The 18,799-nt window shown below is 37.4% G+C and overlaps 2 protein-coding genes across 4 annotated transcripts; one reads left to right on the plus strand and one right to left on the minus strand.

Moving 5' to 3' along the window:
• Positions 1-1,491: 1,491 nt before the first annotated feature.
• man2b1 (mannosidase, alpha, class 2B, member 1) lies at positions 1,492-10,622 on the plus strand. The gene is made up of 22 exons (XM_058791932.1): positions 1,492-1,630; positions 1,927-2,029; positions 2,282-2,455; positions 2,832-3,025; positions 3,094-3,226; positions 3,460-3,605; positions 3,681-3,880; positions 3,990-4,110; positions 4,200-4,278; positions 4,588-4,697; positions 4,863-4,970; positions 5,064-5,180; positions 5,262-5,444; positions 6,995-7,092; positions 7,323-7,565; positions 7,680-7,781; positions 8,061-8,148; positions 8,367-8,447; positions 8,895-9,116; positions 9,224-9,373; positions 9,929-10,025; positions 10,103-10,622. The coding sequence occupies exons 1-22, from the start codon at positions 1,538-1,540 to the stop codon at positions 10,210-10,212; spliced, it is 2,952 nt and encodes a 983-aa protein (XP_058647915.1). The 5' UTR covers positions 1,492-1,537; the 3' UTR covers positions 10,213-10,622.
• Positions 10,623-10,632: 10 nt separating this feature from the next.
• trmt1 (tRNA methyltransferase 1) lies at positions 10,633-18,562 on the minus strand. 3 transcript variants are annotated; one of them, XM_058791934.1, is made up of 16 exons: positions 18,375-18,562; positions 17,579-17,958; positions 17,272-17,491; positions 16,407-16,594; positions 15,979-16,094; positions 15,773-15,885; positions 15,507-15,655; positions 15,153-15,236; positions 14,962-15,031; positions 14,323-14,457; positions 14,108-14,193; positions 13,622-13,730; positions 12,604-12,680; positions 11,456-11,575; positions 11,257-11,371; positions 10,633-10,932 (listed from the first exon to the last, which is right to left on the minus strand). In XM_058791934.1, the coding sequence occupies exons 2-16, from the start codon at positions 17,956-17,958 to the stop codon at positions 10,855-10,857; spliced, it is 2,040 nt and encodes a 679-aa protein (XP_058647917.1). In that variant the 5' UTR covers positions 18,375-18,562; the 3' UTR covers positions 10,633-10,854. The 3 variants fall into 3 exon arrangements, 2 of the variants coding, with proteins under 2 accessions (XP_058647917.1, XP_058647916.1); XM_058791933.1 differs by having other exon boundaries at positions 10,635-10,932; positions 17,579-17,991; XR_009273449.1 differs by lacking the exon at positions 10,633-10,932 and having other exon boundaries at positions 12,604-12,702; positions 17,579-17,991.
• Between the last annotated feature and the right edge of the window lie 237 nt (positions 18,563-18,799).

Consider the following 18,799-nt stretch of genomic DNA (forward strand, 5'->3'; position numbering starts at 1 on the left):
TAATATAAAATATGTTTATGATTGCCAAGCAATGTAGCAACTTAAAGGTGTCGTTTCCCAATGTTTTATTTTTTCAAGTTTTAGTGTAAGTCTATCATGTAAAGAAAATTAATTAATTAATTAATTAATAAAAATAAATAAATAAATAAAAGGGCAAATCAATAGCAATATGTCAAAAATGGCAAAAACAAATAACATAATGACATACTAGAAACTAACACTATACGAAACAGGCTATAGGGCTAGTTAATGTTACTGCTTGTCTAAACCTAAAATTAATTGTACTAATTCTACATAACTGTACAGAGAACAGAGATTCCTCACAGAGCCTTTGAGTGAAAATCTATGCAGCAACATGATCTTGGATTCCTTTCGAAGTGGCTCATCCTTTAACTTGTCTTTTCATGAAGAGACTAAAGTGTGAACAAAGACTTTAGTCACAAGGGCTCCCTGCAAATCTTTTTTTCTTTGGGCTCATGCTGGACTGCCTTTTAAGCTTCTCTTGGGTTATCTTCTTACAATATAAAGTCAAAGTTGCATGATTAATTATGGAGGGATAACCACAGGGAGAGTCATTCTGTAGGGAATATGAAATTGAATATTTTGATTGGTAAATCTTTTGATTGTACAATAGTCTGACATTTGAGATGATGATGAATGACTTCTAATGGTCTAACTAGAGGCACTTATGACGTAATGCTTTAAACGTCTGTTCAGTTCTTCAACTTCTATCACGATAAGCCCTTTAATAAGCTTCTCATTTGGATTTGAAAAAGATCTGTGTTTTACATGAAGTACTAATAAAGTACAATAAAAATGCATCCTGACACACATTATGTTTTTAAAAACCTTTTTGTCTGCTGCTGATTGATTTTGAAGATTCTTCCAGATCTGAGGAATGTTAGCTATCTGTTATGGGAGACAAGCAGGAGATAGATGGGGGGTACGTGACTCTTGCAAACCCATGAAAAGGAGGGGGAAGGGAAAAGGAGTGCTTGAGAATGAAGTAGATAAACGGTGAGGTCATAATGGTCCCAGCCGCAGACAGATGAGGCAGTAAACCACAGCTGTAAAAGCTTCCTCCCTTAATACATAACATTGTGTCTTTGTGAGCAAAATACTGAAGCAATGTGGGGGAAAAAAGAAAAAGTTTATCAAAAATGTTTAATATCCATCAGACACTAACAGTTTACAGGTGGCAATTAAAGTCATAGTTACAATAACTTAGGACATTGTTGTCATAAGACACTGTTAATTGTCTCCTTAGGTACACTTAAAAAAAAAAAAAACTACTAGGGGTAGAAATGTTTGTTGTTACGGAAGCAATAATAATAGGCCTATAATATAATATACTGTCTTGTATTTTTATCAATGGCTTTATTCTTACCTTTTATTTAAGGACGTTTATTTTGTAGATATTTAAGGACTTTGTAGCTATTTGAAGACTTTTATTTTGTTTATTCGTAAACTACGGGTGGAGAAGTCACGTGACATAACATAAATTCGGCTGTCATATGATTGTAGTCTCATTTTCATCATGGCTGCGCTCTGCATCAGTTTTCTGTTCCAGCTGCTCTTCTGTCTTGTGTTTTCTTTACCCACGGGACGAAACTCCATATGCGGTTACAAGGTGAGTTCTGTTTTAATGTGTAAGTGGTTATAAGTTCTTCGTTGTAGGACCCTTGAGAAAGGTTTGACTAAATGTAAAAATTTAGCACTGAGGGAAATAATCCACAATAACAAAAGTTTACCAAAAGTACTTTGGTATTAATAATTTTTGCACTTGATGTCACTACATTACCATAGAGTTTTGGGCATGCACCAAAGTAGATGTTAAAATTAAGTAAACAGGAAATGATTGTAGAATGAGGAAGCAAAACTCATTGTTGTATCTCTCCACTGACAACGGACAATGTATCTCTGCAGTCATGTCCAGCCACAAATCCTTCCATGCTGAATGTCCATCTGGTTCCTCACACACATGATGATGTTGGCTGGCTCAAGACTGTGGATCAATACTACTATGGAGGTGAAGCTTTGTTCATGTCTCACTTGTTCGTAACTTCCATTGGTTTGTAGTAGACCACATTCTTCATGTGACTGTTGTATGATTTATGTGTTGCTTGTCATATGATCGTGGAAATGCATTGGAGTGTTAAAGCTTAATGTTTAACCTCACAACATAAAACACACAGCATTTCGTTGGTGTCAGGCTGGTTCAGGCATGTAAATAAAACGCAAAGCTCAGTTTTTTTTATTCCAGTCATTGTGTTTTTTTTAGACCGAAACAACATCCAGCATGCAGGAGTTCAGTATATTTTGGACTCGGTAATAGATCAGCTACAGAAGGATCCAGCCCGACGGTTCATCTACGTAGAGATGGCCTTCTTTTACCGCTGGTGGAGGCAACAGAGCCAGAACACACGGCGAATTGTAACACAACTGGTGAATGAGGGTGAGGAGGGTGTTTGTTTTTAAGTCTGAGATGATAAAAAGTATAAAAATAAAAAAGATTTGTAAAACACACACACACACAAAATGTAATGATACTAAAATGTGAAGTGACGTAAAACGTAATGCTTATCTTACACCCTGAATCTGTATAATTATTTTCCCCTTTTAAAGCTGTCTGAGACAATAAAGAATACAAAATTAATAAATATATATAAAAAATGATTGGAATACATTTTTACAAAAATGACGCTAAAATTAATGTTAATTTAATTGCACTAAAATTGTGAAGTGACGTAAGAAGTTCTAAAATACTTTGCTTACACTCTGAAAATGTATGATTATCCCCCCCCCCCAATATTTTGAATCTTTTCTCTTAGGTCGTCTTGAGTTTATAAATGGTGGCTGGTGCATGAGTGACGAGGCCACCACGCACTACAGCGCAGTCATAGATCAGATGACTCTAGGGCTGCGATTCCTGAATGACACCTTCGGTGAATGCGGCCGTCCCCGGGTGGCCTGGCACATTGACCCGTTTGGACACGCCCGAGAACACGCCTCCATCTTTGCTCAGGTAACCATGGCACATTATTTGTGACTGGTATGGCATAGTGATGCTGATGACTCTTGATTTGTTTACAGATGGGCTATGACGGTTTCTTCTTTGGCCGTTTGGACTATCAGGACAAAGCTCGCAGGATGAAGACCAAAGAGATGGAAATGCTCTGGAGGGCCAGTGAAAGCCTGACGCCGCCTCTCGCTGATCTCTTCACGGGTACTAATCTGTAAACGTGCTGCTTTTTGTTGTCTGATTATTCAAATTCAGTTTTTCAAATTGTGCAGAATCGACAATCAAGTGCAGAATCGACACTTCGTACTTACAGTACTCTCCTGTTGTATATATTATATTTAAAAACCATTCAAAGTCAGTCAGTAAGATTAAATTGATCTTACAGACCTCAAACTTGATATGTTTTAGCCATATCCTTATTTCTTTCATCTCTAAAGGTGTTCTTCCAAATGGCTATAACCCACCTGCGGGCTTCTGCTGGGACCAGTCATGTAATGATGCTCCCATAAGAGACGACCCAGACCTTGAGGACTACAATGTGGATGAGATAGTACAGTGGTTTTTGAATGTTTCCTATGACCAGGTATTTCAACAGCATTGCAGCAGTACTCAGTTCAGTCAATCATATATAAAGCTCATGTGAGATTTCTGTTCCCAGGCTGCTTTTTATAAGACAAACCACATCATTATGACCATGGGTTCAGACTTCCAGTATGAGAACGCCAATCTCTGGTACAAGAACATGGATAAGCTGATCAAGTATGTTAATGCCCTGCAAGCTAAAGGAAGCAAGGTGAATGTGCTTTACTCGACACCATCCTGCTACCTACAGGACCTCAACCTAGCCAACCTCACCTGGTTTGTGTGACTACATATCTAATGCGTTTAAATACGACCTGTTAAGATATCCTTTAATACTAGCATAAAAGGGTGATTTTCTTTTTTCTGTCCTGGACATTCATCTTAGGCCTCTGAAGACAGATGATTTTTTCCCCTATGCTGATGATGCTCATGACTTCTGGACGGGTTATTTTACTAGCCGACCAGCATTGAAGTTATACGAGAGACTGAGCAACAGCCGACTACAGGTAATGCACACAAAAACAATCACATCTGCAGTGTTTATTTATTCAATTTGGGGGGGGGTAATCTGTATTGTCTGGTTTTGATCTTCTAGACATGCAACCAGTTGGAGGTGCTCGGTGGGCCCAAGTCCACATCAGGACCCTTTGGTGAAGGGGACAGTGATACTATGAGTAAGTCTGCATCTGTTGTAAATGTATCACTTCCGTTGGCTTTAATTGTTTAAACTCATCTCTTTCAACACTATTTGACTTCATCAAATAGTGTCTTTCTCTTTATTTATTCCTTCCCTTTCTAGCTTGTACTTGTTTGGAACAATGCCTGAAACTTGGTATTACGAGCACTTCCTGCTCTTTAAGATGAATCGCTTTATGTATTCCCCAATTCTAAGTCGCTTTGCATAAAAGTGTCTGCAAAGTGACTAAATGTACATGTCTGTAAATGTAAATGTGGTCTGTTTGACATCTTTTCTTGTTACTCAGAGAGGGCGATGGGTGTAGCCCAACATCACGATGCTGTGTCTGGGACAGAAAAACAGCATGTGGCATATGACTATGCCAGGAGACTGGCTACAGGCTGGGCACATTGTGAGGTACAAAGACATAAACTGTAATTTTTTCTGCATTTTTCTTTGTCACATTGTTTCGATTGTAATAAAATTTTCATTTGAATGTGCTTTATTGGCATGGCTATCAGAAACATTCACAAATTAATTAAAAAAGGCATTGTTTTTGCCACTGTCCCTTTCTTGTTCTAGGTGCTGGTTCGTAATTCTCTGGCTGTTCTCAGTGGTTCTGAATCTCCACGTGTGTTCTGTGAGAATCTCAACATCAGTGTGTGTCCCCTCACAGAAAGCAGCCAAAAGGTACTATACACAGATTTCAGTAAACACATTCATACAATAAAAAGCACATTCACTATTGAATTATGATCTTTCTCTTTTTTTATTCTCTCTCAGTTCTCTATGAATGTGTACAATCCTCTGGGCAGGACTGTAAACTGGCCTGTTCGCTTGCCCGTCAATGGTTCATTGTACAGTGTTACTGATACAAACGGGAAAGTAGTGGACAGTCAGGTTGGGTTTATGTCATTTTAAGCATATTTGTAACATTTATGATATGAAATCATCATCTCTTCTTCCTCTGCTGTCTGTCAGGTGGTTCCACTGTCTCAGTCCACACAGCAAATGAGGCGGAACAGGGGTTATGCTAAAGGTGAGTTGGTTTTCCAGGTTGAAGCTCCTCCTCTTGGCTACACTACATACATCATCTCCATGCTTAAGGATGAGCCTCCAGCATCCAGCGCCAAACCCATAGCCACTCGCTCCATTCAGAACAAGGTACATGCAGCAGCACAAGTGGAAACTATCTGGTTAAGATCCAAAAAATTGCTCTTTTGAAATAACTTGTTTAACCACCTAGGCTGCATTTATTTGTATCAGAAATGCTGTAAAAACAGTAATATTGTGAAAGATTATAACAATTTTAAATATTTAAATATATAAATATATATATTATTTTTTTTTAAATGTGATGGCAATAGAAAATTCAAAAGAACAGCATTTATGTAAAATAAAAATCTTTGGTAGCAATGTAAAAGTCTTTGCTGTCACCTTTTATTAATTTATTGCATCCTTCCTTAATAAAAGTATTATTTAAAAAAAAAAAAAAAAAAAACTGACCCTAAACTTTTGAATGGTAGTTATATTGACCCCACCCACTTCTGTATTTAGCAACTTTGTACGCCTGAATGACTTCGTGTGAACTTGGCTGGTGGTTTTCACATGCAAAGTGGTTAGCTAAATGAAAACAGGTGGCATTTACAAGTTTTCACAGAAATTAAAGGTAGAGTACATGGTTTTTACATGACAGTAGAGAAATCTATTTAATGTTTAGGGTAAAAGAGGGAATGGAAATGGTCATGGCTATTTTTTGATGCAAGAAACCAGCTCAACAAACAACTCAAAACCTACTAGTCAGTCCCACCAGGATTTCATAAGGAGGTTACCACATTTAACCTCTTAACTGTCACCGTCCACCCTGTGGGACGCCTACGTTTACTTCACTATTTTACAATTAAATCCTAATCTAATCATGACAAACTATATATCGTTGGAAAGGTCTAAGACTCCTAAATAGGTATTTTACCACTTTTTTTGTTAAATTATGTAGGAAAAGTAATAGATTAATTTATGACAAGAGTGCACCTGAAAAATCTACATCATATCAGGAGTTCTGACCTTTGTCACAGAAAGTCTTCTTTTTTGCCTTTTTCTCTATCACGCTTTAGAAATCATAAGAAATTATATATCAGTTGAAAACTTAAAATCTCAAAATTCATCCTTTGAAACCCATTTTAAAATCAGACATTGCATTACCATGGAAATGGTACATCAAAATCACGTTGGAAAATGTTTTCATTCATGAATTATAAAAAAATAAGTTTGGATAGTGCACTATCATGTCTGTGTTCAAAAGTGTGAGTGACAGTTAAGGGGTTAAGATATTGTGTATGACACTAAATGTACAATAGTCGTGCATGAAATGCACTGAAAAAAAATGTGTCTTACTAAATTCAGACACTTTTTTTTTTTTTTAAACAAGTAGTTTTTATTTTTGGAATTAAAAATAATAACATTAGAAGAATAAGACATAACCGAGTATGTTTATGTGAATAATCGGCAAAATGGGTATTTTGACACAACTTGACACCGAGCATTGTGCTTAATAACTCTTTTTAATATCAAACACATTCTGCGCTTGATTTTCCGTATTCACATAAGTGTGTCAATAACTTTACGTAGCACTGAACTTTTTGCGATTATTTTGCAGATTATTTCATGTTTTAGTTAGCATAAATTGTAAATCTGTTCTTATGTATGCGTTTTAGTTCTTGAAGGTGACCTTCGACGACACCACAGGTCTGTTGAGCAGCCTGACAAACCTGGAAACGAATCAAACCATTCGACTCACTCAGAACTTCTACTGGTTAGTTTAGTCTGTGCCTTCCAGTTTTCTATCTACCGTAGTATTATCTTTGGGTTTTTTAATGTGAGTTTTTGATGTGATTAGATACGGTATACTATATTATTTCTTGAATTGTCTTGGAGTGCCAGTAAATACAATGATATGCAGTATTTACTTGTCATGTTTGATGGTATCAAAAAAGTGAATCCTAACAAAAAAATAAAGTGTTGTGTGCTTTTTGACAATTAAAGGTATAACGCAAGTGCTGGGAATAACAAGGAGAGTCCGCAGACGTCGGGGGCTTACATTTTCAGACCAAATTCTTCAGACCCCTTTGTCATTAACAAAACTGCTGAAATACAGATAGTTACCGTGTCCAGCACAGTTCAAGAGGTGACGCAGCAGTTCAGCCCCTGGGTGTCACAGGTTGTCCGTTTGTATGAAGGCCATAGGGAACTGGAGCTGGAGTGGACTGTGGGACCTTTGCCTATTGCGTGAGTCAACACACATACACGGATTTCTCTGCATTATAGATTTGTTGCGAAAATGAAAGTAGTAAGGCTTAATAGCTCTTCCTCTCTGACTATCTGCTCTCCTTCTCTTTACAGAGATGGTTTAGGGAAAGAAGTGATCACTCGTTTGGACACAGACATTGAGTCCTCTGATTATTTCTACACTGATTCCAATGGCAGAGAGGTTCTAGAACGACGGTGAGGAGATTAAAATAAATAGAAGGATTGGTTACAGAAATTTTAATGTACTTTTTATATATATATATATATATATATATATAAATATAAATATTTTTTAATTGTAATATTTTTTTTTACTATGTTTTGAACAAATACTGTAAATGCAGCCTTGGAAAGCATAAGAGACTTCTTTAAAAAACCTTACTGATCCCAAGCTTTTAAATAGTTATGCATCTCTGCTGTTGGAAAAGTAATCTAAGGAGTCATTGTAGTGGAGTCACTTTAGTGTCATTGTAGGAAAGATTATCGGCCCACTTGGGATTTGAAGCAGACAGAGCCAATCGCCGGAAACTACTATCCAATCAATTCTCGCGCTTACATCAAGGCAAGTGTCGTTCAGCCAGTTACATCAGCTTTCTTGTCTTTTTTTGGATCCTGTGTCTGTTTTTATTATTTTATTTGCATATTTTAAACCCATTTTTTTTTTCTTTTGTCTTTTTAATATTGCCTGTCTTCGTCCTCGTTTTCTGTTGTCACTTAGATTTTCATAAACAGTCTTGGGCCTAACCTGTCAGAGAGTCTAATATGCGTGTGTGCATTTAGGATGACAAGCATCAGCTGACAGTAGTGACTGATCGCTCTCAAGGAGCCAGCAGCATCTATAACGGCTCACTGGAAATCATGGTAAAATAAAATTACCTTTCCTTCTCTCTGTCAAATCTCTCCCTCAGTTCATTTTAAAAGTGCTTTATTGGCATTACAGAAGGTATTGTGAGTGTGAGCGCCGTAGCTAATCATAGCGTGCCGATGCACAGCCATATCACGCAGCTACAAGCATTCAAGAAGATCTGGCCGAGGTAATTGCTGCTCTCGGCGGGTTCATGAGTGCTGAACAGCCACTGATGCCCTGGAGCTCACATCTTCGAAAATTCTGAAGCAAATTTTCAAATAGACATTTTCTTTATTAACGGACTGCATATTTGAAGTCTAAATACACAAAAGTTCTTGTCTAAAAAAAACTCTTAAAACTGTATTCTGACAGAAAAACAGTATTTATCAAATTATAGTGGATTTGGGCATCCAGAGGCATGGTCTCTATATGCTAACAGCTAATAGCAAACTCTCTCTCAGCTGCACAGGAGACTGCTGCATGATGATTTTAGAGGAGTGGGAGAGCCTCTCTCTGAGCCAGGAGAGTTTTTGGATGGTTTAGTTGCCCGAGGGCGCCTGCTGCTGACCCTCACTCCACCAAATATGGCCGCAGATGTCCACAGACCCCTCGCACAGGGTATGGTGCTCCAACCCTTGCTCTCCTTCCAGGACGGCACACCTCCCACCAATATAAAACTGGAGGTTTGTAGAAGATCAATGGATGGACGAACTGAATAGGTTCCTCATTATTAGCTTAAACTCTTAGTAGATGACTGAATAAGTGACTGATCATTCCCTCCTTCCCATAGTTCTCTGGGCTTCAGGCTGCTCTGCCCCCTGCTGTTCACCTGTTGACACTGTCTCAGTGGGATAAAGACTCGGTTCTGATTAGGCTGGAACATCAGTACCAGGCCAAAGAGAGCAAAACGCACTCGCAGCCTGTTACAGTCAACTTACAAGTAACACACACATTTTCAATCCTACTTTAACAATAAGTAAATCTTGCTGCAGTCAAACACTGATTGTGTTTCACGGACTAATTTCTCAGAACAAACATCCAAGACAATTCTCCTTAAGTTCTGTGTTCTGCAAGATTTGTTCTGAAGAATCCTGATAAATTGTTTTAAAAGATCTTTCTTATGCATTCAGCAGTGTGCTAAGCTAGTTGGCTAATCTGTTAACTTGCTAACTGAAAACAAATTGTTACTGGAAGATTTTAGCTTCAGCAATGAAATATAAGTCATTAGCTAACACGATTTTCATGATTAAGAATTTCTGGTTATTTATAAACAGGCACCAAATAGAGCATCCATCTCTTTGGGGTCCAAAGGAGATCGGATTTGGCATGACTATAATTAATTATTTTAATAAAAATCAAAAACTCAGTGAATCAAGACGCAGTGCAACACCTATTGTGAATGTAGTCAGCTCAATCTTGAGTGCCTTATTGCTTATAGTACATAAATAACAATGAATCATTTTCATATTGATACACTTTATCTTTGTGTGTGCAGAAGCTGTTTTCTACTCTGGAGGTGCTTGGAGCATCTGAGATGAGTCTAGGGGCAAATCAGTGGAAAGAGGACATGAACCGCCTGCAGTGGAACACGGGTAACAATTCTTAATTTCTCTAACTTTTGAACAAATTAGCTTCCAGAAATTAAGTGTCTGATGTGTTTGTCTTTCAGCAAAGGCATCAAAGCCCCTTCCACTCAGTGCCAAAGATCCTTCACCATGGGAAGTCACTCTAAACCCAATGGAGATCCGCACCTTCTTGTTGCGGGTACGACAGCTGTAGAACCGACAACCTACAGATCACTGTATGAGCCAATCAGAGTGTTGCATTGGAGTCTCTAAACCTGGCACTAATTCATTACGAGCTGAACTACGCGGCATTGTCCAATTAGAACTGTTTCTAGTTTTTTTCTAGTTTTAATTTTGTAAAATTTGAGTATGGATATTCTTCACTGTGCCATATGTTCATAAAGATGTATATGATTTAGTCTATTTCTTCTGCATGAATCTCACAAGCTCTATTTTGGTTATCTACTGGCCAAATGGGCATCTTATATTTCTTTCTAATATACATTTGTGCAATAATCTGATTGTATTTTTCTACTGTGCCTTTCATATGAAAATGACAGATTTTTTGAAGAATGAACTGTGGAATAAATTTAATGTCCAGTAATAAATTGTTTTTAAATTATACATGATGTGTCCTGCTCATGCTGAATAGACATACACAACCATTCACTTAGTATTTATTTGCCAGGCAAAACTAAAACATTCAAAACATAAAATGACTGCAAAGAATAAAATATGTCCCACCACTGCATCGCCAGAAAAATTTAACTTGCATCGCACAACTCCAATTAACAAACTTTAGTTGCGAATCTGTACCCATTTGGACACATGCGTTATTCAGTAGTGAGAAAACCACTTAGTCCATCTTTTCCTCATTAGATTCTTGCTCGAGTTCATGCGAATAACAGCATTTATCTCCATATGAACATGTTCCCTAGAAAAGAAAGAAAATACAATAGCTTTATGTAAAATAGCTGTTGTGATTTAATATGTATGAGTTATTGCTGAATAATTTATCATCAATTAAGGGCACTTCTGACTACTAAACCCAATTAATTGATCTAATACATTAAACATTTATCACATGTACTAGAATAAAAGTTGGACAATAATTCTTGTACTTTGCAAAATAAAATAAAATTGCTTGTTTTTAAATTCTCAAACACTGACTAGTTTGGTAAGGACAACTATTAAGGCAACTTCTCAGTATTTAAATGATTCTGAAATCACTACATATATTGTAGTCAAGCGGACATACCCTTCGAAACTTCTTACAGGGGAAGCTTTTGAGTTGAGAGGAGTCTGTGATTGGTTTCTTTCTTTTACCCTGAAACTGTTTTCTTTTGTCCTCCAGCTCAGAACAGATTCCTCCACTAAATACAAGAAAATACACTTTTAAGACCGGTTAAAAGATTTTGCTTATGATTTAACAAAAGAACATTAGCCGTATGACCCACCCAGCTTTGGCACGTGCTTTGGGTCCCCAGTTGGCATATGGGTTCTCCTGGAAACGTGTGAGGTGCCGTTTTCGTGATTGAGGGTTTGCATCTTCTCTGATTTCAAAGCAGGCTTGAAGACTAAACAAGAGAATATGAAGATTAATGGTAATACAATTTTTTTTTTATTAAACTAAACTAAAAGGTACAACAACACAAACAACAGGGATTTTGGTAACACTAGTATAGGGACCAATTCTCACTATTAAAGGTGCACTAAGCTATATTTGAAAAACGCTTTTGGCCACAGTGCGAGACCGAGTCCCAAAACAGCCAATCAGCTGTAAGGGGCCAGTTTCCGGCGGTGGAGAGAACTCAAGGAGTGGGAAGGCCTCGTATGCCGAGGTTGCTTTGTTTCTTATTGAAAGGTGAGTAACATTGATTTTTCATTGTTTCTCACAACTTCATACCCTCGGCCGGCAGGCATAGCAGATTAGGAGTTTATTGAGGGAAACCAAACCCGTAAGACCTCTGTTCATCTTCAGAACGCAAATTAAGGTATTTTTTTGATGAATTCCGAGAGCTCTCTGACCCTCCCACAGACAGCAAGTGTCCTTACACGATCAAGGTCCAGAAACGTAGCAAGGACATCGGTAAAATAATCTATGTGACACCAGTGGTTCAACCGTAATTTTACAAAGCTACGAGAATGCTTTTTGTGCGCAAAAGAAAATAAAAATGACTTTATTCAACAATTCGTCTCCTTGGCGTCACCCTGGCGCCATTTTGGAGAGTATCCACTGAACATAAACAGCGTATGCTTTTCTGTGTCAGCTACGTCACGTGAATACATGTTTTCGTTCAGATCAAAGCGCAACAAAATAGAAAACACCTTGATCGTACCTTGATCGTGTAAGGATCCTTGCTGTCTATGAGAGGGTCAGAGAGCTCTGTGATTTCATCAAAAATACCTTAATTTGTGTTCCGGAGATGAACGGAGGTCTTACGGGTTTGCAACAACATGAGGGTGAGTAATTAATGACAGAATTTTCATTTTTGGGTGAACTATCCCTTTAATAGCAAGAACTGGACCTTAAAATAAAGTGTGACCGGGATTTTAATATCAAATAGCCATCAGGTGAATTAAATACAAGGTGTTTGATCATTACATTGGCTCTTTGGAGAGAATGCGGTGAGCAGGACTGGTTTCTGATAGCCGCTCTCTTTTCACAGGGTTGGACTTTTCCTGAGGAATACACAAACAGAAACTACATTAGAAAATAAGGTGTTATCATGAGGATCTTTTGGGGAGGTTCTTAAAGGGGTGGTTGACTATTTTTTTTTTCTAGGCTTGATTGTGTTTATGGGGTCTAACATGTGTTATTGCTTCGTTTAAAAAAAAAAACATTATTTTTCACATAATTCACCTTTATTCTACACCGCTCTGTCCCTTCTCTTTTGAACGCTCCGATGATTTCCTGTTTTTATGAAGCCCCTCCCTCAGAAATACACGATGGGCTCAGATTGGTTAGCTGGCCCAGTGTGTTGTGATTCGCTAAACCGCCTCTAGTGCGCGTCTAAACATCATGCCCCTCACCTCAGCGGCATGTGCTCCGGTTGTATTGTAAACAATGGCGTCGTCATTATTGCTTATAAATTTGAGCGATTTGATTGAGACTCAGAGAATATTAGTGTGGAGGATCGCGCAGAACCTGCGCAAGCACAGCTCTTAATGTCTATATATGGTTTTATCCTGATTAAAGCTTTAATACAGCACAGTAACTGGATTGTGAATCCATTAGAATCGTTAGAGGAAAGAATAGCGATTCATATATTCAGATTTTATCGTGCAGCCCTAGTTTTGACGGCATGGCAACAACTCTTCCTCTTCTCTAAAGTAGCGCAGCATGGCCTCGCCCCCTTTGTTACGTGTTCCTGGGGGTGGAGCTTATGGAAATTTCTGGGTTTGTGACATCACAGTAGCTCATTGTAGTCCCTACGAGCCGTTTTTGTAGGCATTAAACTGCCATAATTTTAAAAGACAATATCTCTATTTGCATGGAACTTTCAGCATCGTAGTTTTGCAGATATTGTTTATGCTCAAACAGCAACATTACACACTAACTAACGTTAAAAAGTGAAATCGCAATCAACCACCCCCTTTAAGAGTGTATGGTGGTCACTTACCCAGCAACGAATGATATCCCACAACACCTCAGCAGGAGCGTTGGTCTTCACTGCATTTTTACAGGCATGAGAGAGAGACACTCTGTACCCAGCATGCAGGAGAGCTGACCTACACCACAGAAAGAAAATGAGGACACCCTCCATTGAAAGTCTATTGACCCAAAACTCTTGACGCTTTAAAACCCAGGTATTCCTAAGATATATAATCACTTCATGTAATGAAAAGATTTAATTGATGCCTTTATTCACATATAAACATTGATCAGTGAACATAAAAGCTCAACCATAACTTTTCTCTAAAAATATCCTTTTTTTGTATTCCAAAAATGAATGAGAGTCTTATGACTTAAAATGTAAATGACAGAATTTTCATTTGGGGGTGAACTAACCCTTTAATTTAAAAATAATAATAATAATTCTTACTGACTCTAATCTCTGCAACAGTAGTGTACATAACACAGGTTGAATATGTTATATTGAGTCTACCTGAACTGCAGAGTGGACGGAGTGTTGCAGTGAACTGTGCTGCTCAAATTATCCAAAACATAATACAGAGGAATATCCTTCAGCTCCTAAAACACAAAACGCAAACTATTAGCACTCATTCTCTATTCAGAAAACAAAAACTTATTTGCCTGGATACATTTAAAATGTCACAATCATGCTGATGATTCTTACTGTGAAGTTCATTAACGACTGACCTCGGTCACCATGCTAAGCACCCCCTCGATCCGCTTGGACGTCCTGAAGCGGGTGGGGTTCCCTGAAACGGCACTCAGAACCTTCTGAACAAATGCAATGTCATGAATAGGCTCCGCCCAGATGGGACCACCCAACTGCAAATACAGAGAGGAATAAAGAAATCAAAACAAGGTGAGGAACTAAAAGTTCATCGTTGAAACATACTGAAGATGTCAGTTGCTTTTATACAGTAATGCAACGATATTACAATTCTGGTCAATACGATAAGAACGGTTTGATACATGGCTGAATCAAATCAAAATTCTATACTATTTTGTCTGAATAAATAAAAGAGGAAACATTAAATCTAAACCCCAAACAGTAATATTAACGGAAATTAATATTAGTACATTTAACAGTGTTATTAAATGACTTCTTGTTGTAAAAACATTAAATGTAAGATGTAAAAACAGTGTAAACGAGAGGATTAACAGCTGATACTGATTTATATAGTAACCGCAGATAACCGACACTGTGTAAGTAGGGATGCATGACACAGTAAGTAGGGATGCATGATATATCAGTACCAACTAATTATACATCAAAGGGATATTTTATTTTTTGTAATACACATAAGAGGAGATATTGATAGTTCAGACCTGGTGCCTCTGCCCACAGTGTTCACAGCTGGGCCCTACAGGTGGTCCAGTGGCTGCCGAATACTTCATACTGTAACAAACATATTACATATATATTATAAATATAAGCTTACTGAAAACACAATGATACCGACAGTACAGTAACATTGAGAACAAGTGAACAGATCAATCAGGGAGGTAGAAATACTTACTGTTTGCCTTGGCTTGTCTTCTTGCCCATCCTCTGAAGATGAAACGCACCACAGCCGACACAATTATACAGCAGCGCCTGCTTACTATGAAGCACACAGATACCTGGATTTACTAATCACAGAATACATTTCCATACAAAAATCTGGGGTCTGTTAAATTTTCAAAGTATTTGAAATTTGAAAGAACTCTCTTATGCTTACACATACATATATATATATATATATATAAATAAACAGCATCTTTTTTTTTTTGTAATTCTTGTAGAATTCTTTATAAATATTGCACTTTTTCATATATGATTAGTAGCAGATATTTTATCTCTATATAGACAGACAGAGCAAACTGTGTTTTACCTTGCAGCGTTTTTGACCACGACCTGGCCTGTTTTGACTCTGACGAATACACGGATGTAGAAATCCACACTCACACTCAAGAGAGGTTCAATGTAGCGCTGATAAACAGCTGCTCTCTGATCTAAACTGTGCAGAATTATACGCAAAGCCTAGAATAAAAAAAAAAAAAAAAAAAAAAAAGAGTGTGATTAAGACATAGATATGATGTTATGATATGAGCTTCCTTCAGTCCATCCATTTCCAATCAAAAGTTAGCCCGATCTTACCATCTCATGACAGTATTTGGACTTGATGGACACAGAGCCATATTTGCTGTAGCAGGTCTCCCCACTATTTCCAGCCATTACAGCCATATCCGTACACGTAATGCAAAGCAACCCTGACAGTGAGAGAGTGAGATTACTTTATGTGTAGAGCATATTGTGTTAAATGAAATCAGAATGTGCATGTAAGAGAACAGCCACAGACTCACCACCCTCACTGACAGCCTGCACAGCTGCATCCAGAAATGGAGAAGGGCTGCCATAGGGGTCAAGATCAATAACATCATATCGTTCCTTCCTCCCTCTTGCCTCATACATCACCATGCTGTAAAGACGTTGTTATACCAGAATTTAGAATGTAATCGAATCAGTGTTGTTACTGTTGACTAAAACTATAACAAATCATTTTCAGTAACTGGGCAAAAAAAAAAAAAAAAAAAAACTTAATTAGGAGGGGTGAAATACTAAAATTATAATAATAATTACTAAAAAAAAAGCTTCAGAGCTTGAAATTACAGAAATAAAAAATGAAAAAACAAAAATAAAGATAAATTGAAATATATATAAATGAAATATGTTTGTGAAATAAACATATTATAAAAGAGCAAAAATAAAATAAAGAGCAGGGTGCTCAGACCTGGCATCTCTTTGGCTGGCTTGCAGTATGTGGGACACGTTGTTGTGTTGTGCATTGCGGGCAATCAGGGCGGCAGCTTTAGCAGAGTAATCATTAGCAGTGATGCTCTTCAGGCCAGGAACCTCCAGAGCAAAACGTACAGAACGCAGGCCTGATGCTGCCAGACCCTCCAGCACACGCAGACCTTGCTAAAGCAGAAAAGAGATAAATTACTTTATTTATTTGGCAGACAGTTTTAGCCATAGAAATTCACAAATACGGGAAAAAAACCTGACTTATGTCTGTCATAGAATACTGAGAAAAAAAACAAGACAAGGTGAAAACACCAGTATTGTAAAATAATCTTACATATAAAATTTATTTAAAATTCTAAAATTAATTTAAATTATTTTTGACCAAATTACTTGAATTTAAATACATCTATAATTTTGTTATATTTTATTTATTTATTAATACCCTATTTTAATTTTACATATATACACACACACTCATACACCTGAAGGGCTATTCATTACATATACATCCTGAGAACTAATTCACACACAAAAAAACAAAAATTAAAAAAACGTTAAGAAGTGAAACTGAAAACATAAGATGAAAACTTCACTAGAAATGTTGCCATGGCCACTGAATGAAAGTTTAAGTACCAGAATTACTAAAACTAAAACTGAAATAAAAATAGTTAACATAATAACAAACTATTTAAGTAATTAAAAACAATCCAATAAAACAACAAAAACACATTACAAAATTACTAAAACTAAAATGCAAGCGAAAATAAAGCTACTTCAAAATATTAACAAATGCTATATAATAGTATATAAACAATGATTAAAACACAGTTTTAAGACGCCCACACACAGACCTCACATCTTTCTCCTACAGAGGCAGTGATGAACTCCTTCTTGTCACCCTCTTCTTTCTTTTTCTTCTCATTTCCAGGCTGTTCTGATGTTTCCTGGTCCACCGTTCCATTCTTCTCCTCCGAGAGTCGAACAACAACTCGATCTTTCTCACCCGGGATCAAGATCCGGACGCCCCTCTGAGCCAGCTGCTCCCTAGCAAACTCTGTGATCACCGCACACCTGATCGAAGAAGGTATATAGGCAGTTCAATGGCAAAATTAAAAAGAAAACATTAGAAGACGTCACAAGACTAGATGCCATACTCACGTTAAATCTCGGTTGAACTCCTGCACAGGGTTGTAGAACACCTCATTAGCACTAGGGAATAAAATAGCAGCCTTTCCCTCCCTGACAACCGTCTCCCCTGGTAAAAGCCCAGGTTCTGTAGATGAGGTCTGGCTGCCTTCTGTAGAGCTGGAAGGTTTTGTTTCTTCCATTGGTACTGCTGTGGTAGTACTGTCTGCACCTGCACTGATTGTGTCCTGCGATTCTTCAGGTTCTTTCTTGCTGTCCATTGTCCTGAACTTTTTGAAGACACAACTGTGTGCTGCAGTGAGGATCTGAAGGAGTGAGGATTTCTTCTTAGGAAATACTAAAGATAAACCAGTACACCTTGAGGATACCTGAAGTCCAATCCTTGCTAACATCTACCAAAAAAAAAAAAAAAAAAGCCTTGTGACCTGTCAACAAAAAATGTATTTTAGTTAATAAGCATTTTTTTTAAAAATTACAGATAAATACAAGGATTCCCACACCTTTTGACAGAAGAATATACATAACTTTACAATGATTTTTCCAGTCATGTACAGATATACTCATTTCCAATCTTGAAACACAGACAAACAAAACTACATCAAAACGTCCTTCTGATTTTTTTAATGACCCTTAAAAACCACATGACTTAATTTTACATTTAATAATAATTTAATTTAATGAATGTTTTAAACTAAGTTTAATTTAATTTGCATGTTTACTTTTTATACACATCAAAACATGGTCAGCCTCACATTCATAATGTAACTAGCCAAGCTAGCATTAAAATGTATCTCGCTTTCCAACTTACCGTTGATTATTGATGATGATTGATACTTTAGTTATGCCATCATTCACGAAACAAAAACAAACCACATCGTGAAATGTACAATAGCACAGAGACTTGTCAACTGTTAGCTTGAGTGTTTCCAGGGCAAATTCACGTGTAGCTCATTCTGTGTATGAACTACGGAAGCCTTGTAGTACTAAACGTCAGACAGAGACGCCAGGCATTGCGCATGCGCACAGCAACATATAGAAAACCCTACACTGTAAAATAAGGGCACCGAGGATAAAAGTGGGTCATTTAGGAACTCGTTCTCTCAGTGAAGGTCTTTTTTTTTTTTTTTTTTTTTTGTGCCCATAGGACAAATCACAGAACGTTTCAGTAACTTTCCCCTTTTTGCTTTGGATAAATGCGTCTGCTAAATGCATAAGTGTAGTGTCACAATAATA

This window comes from Onychostoma macrolepis, chromosome 11 (genome assembly GCF_012432095.1).
Source record: "Onychostoma macrolepis isolate SWU-2019 chromosome 11, ASM1243209v1, whole genome shotgun sequence".
Lineage (NCBI taxonomy): Eukaryota > Metazoa > Chordata > Actinopteri > Cypriniformes > Cyprinidae > Onychostoma > Onychostoma macrolepis.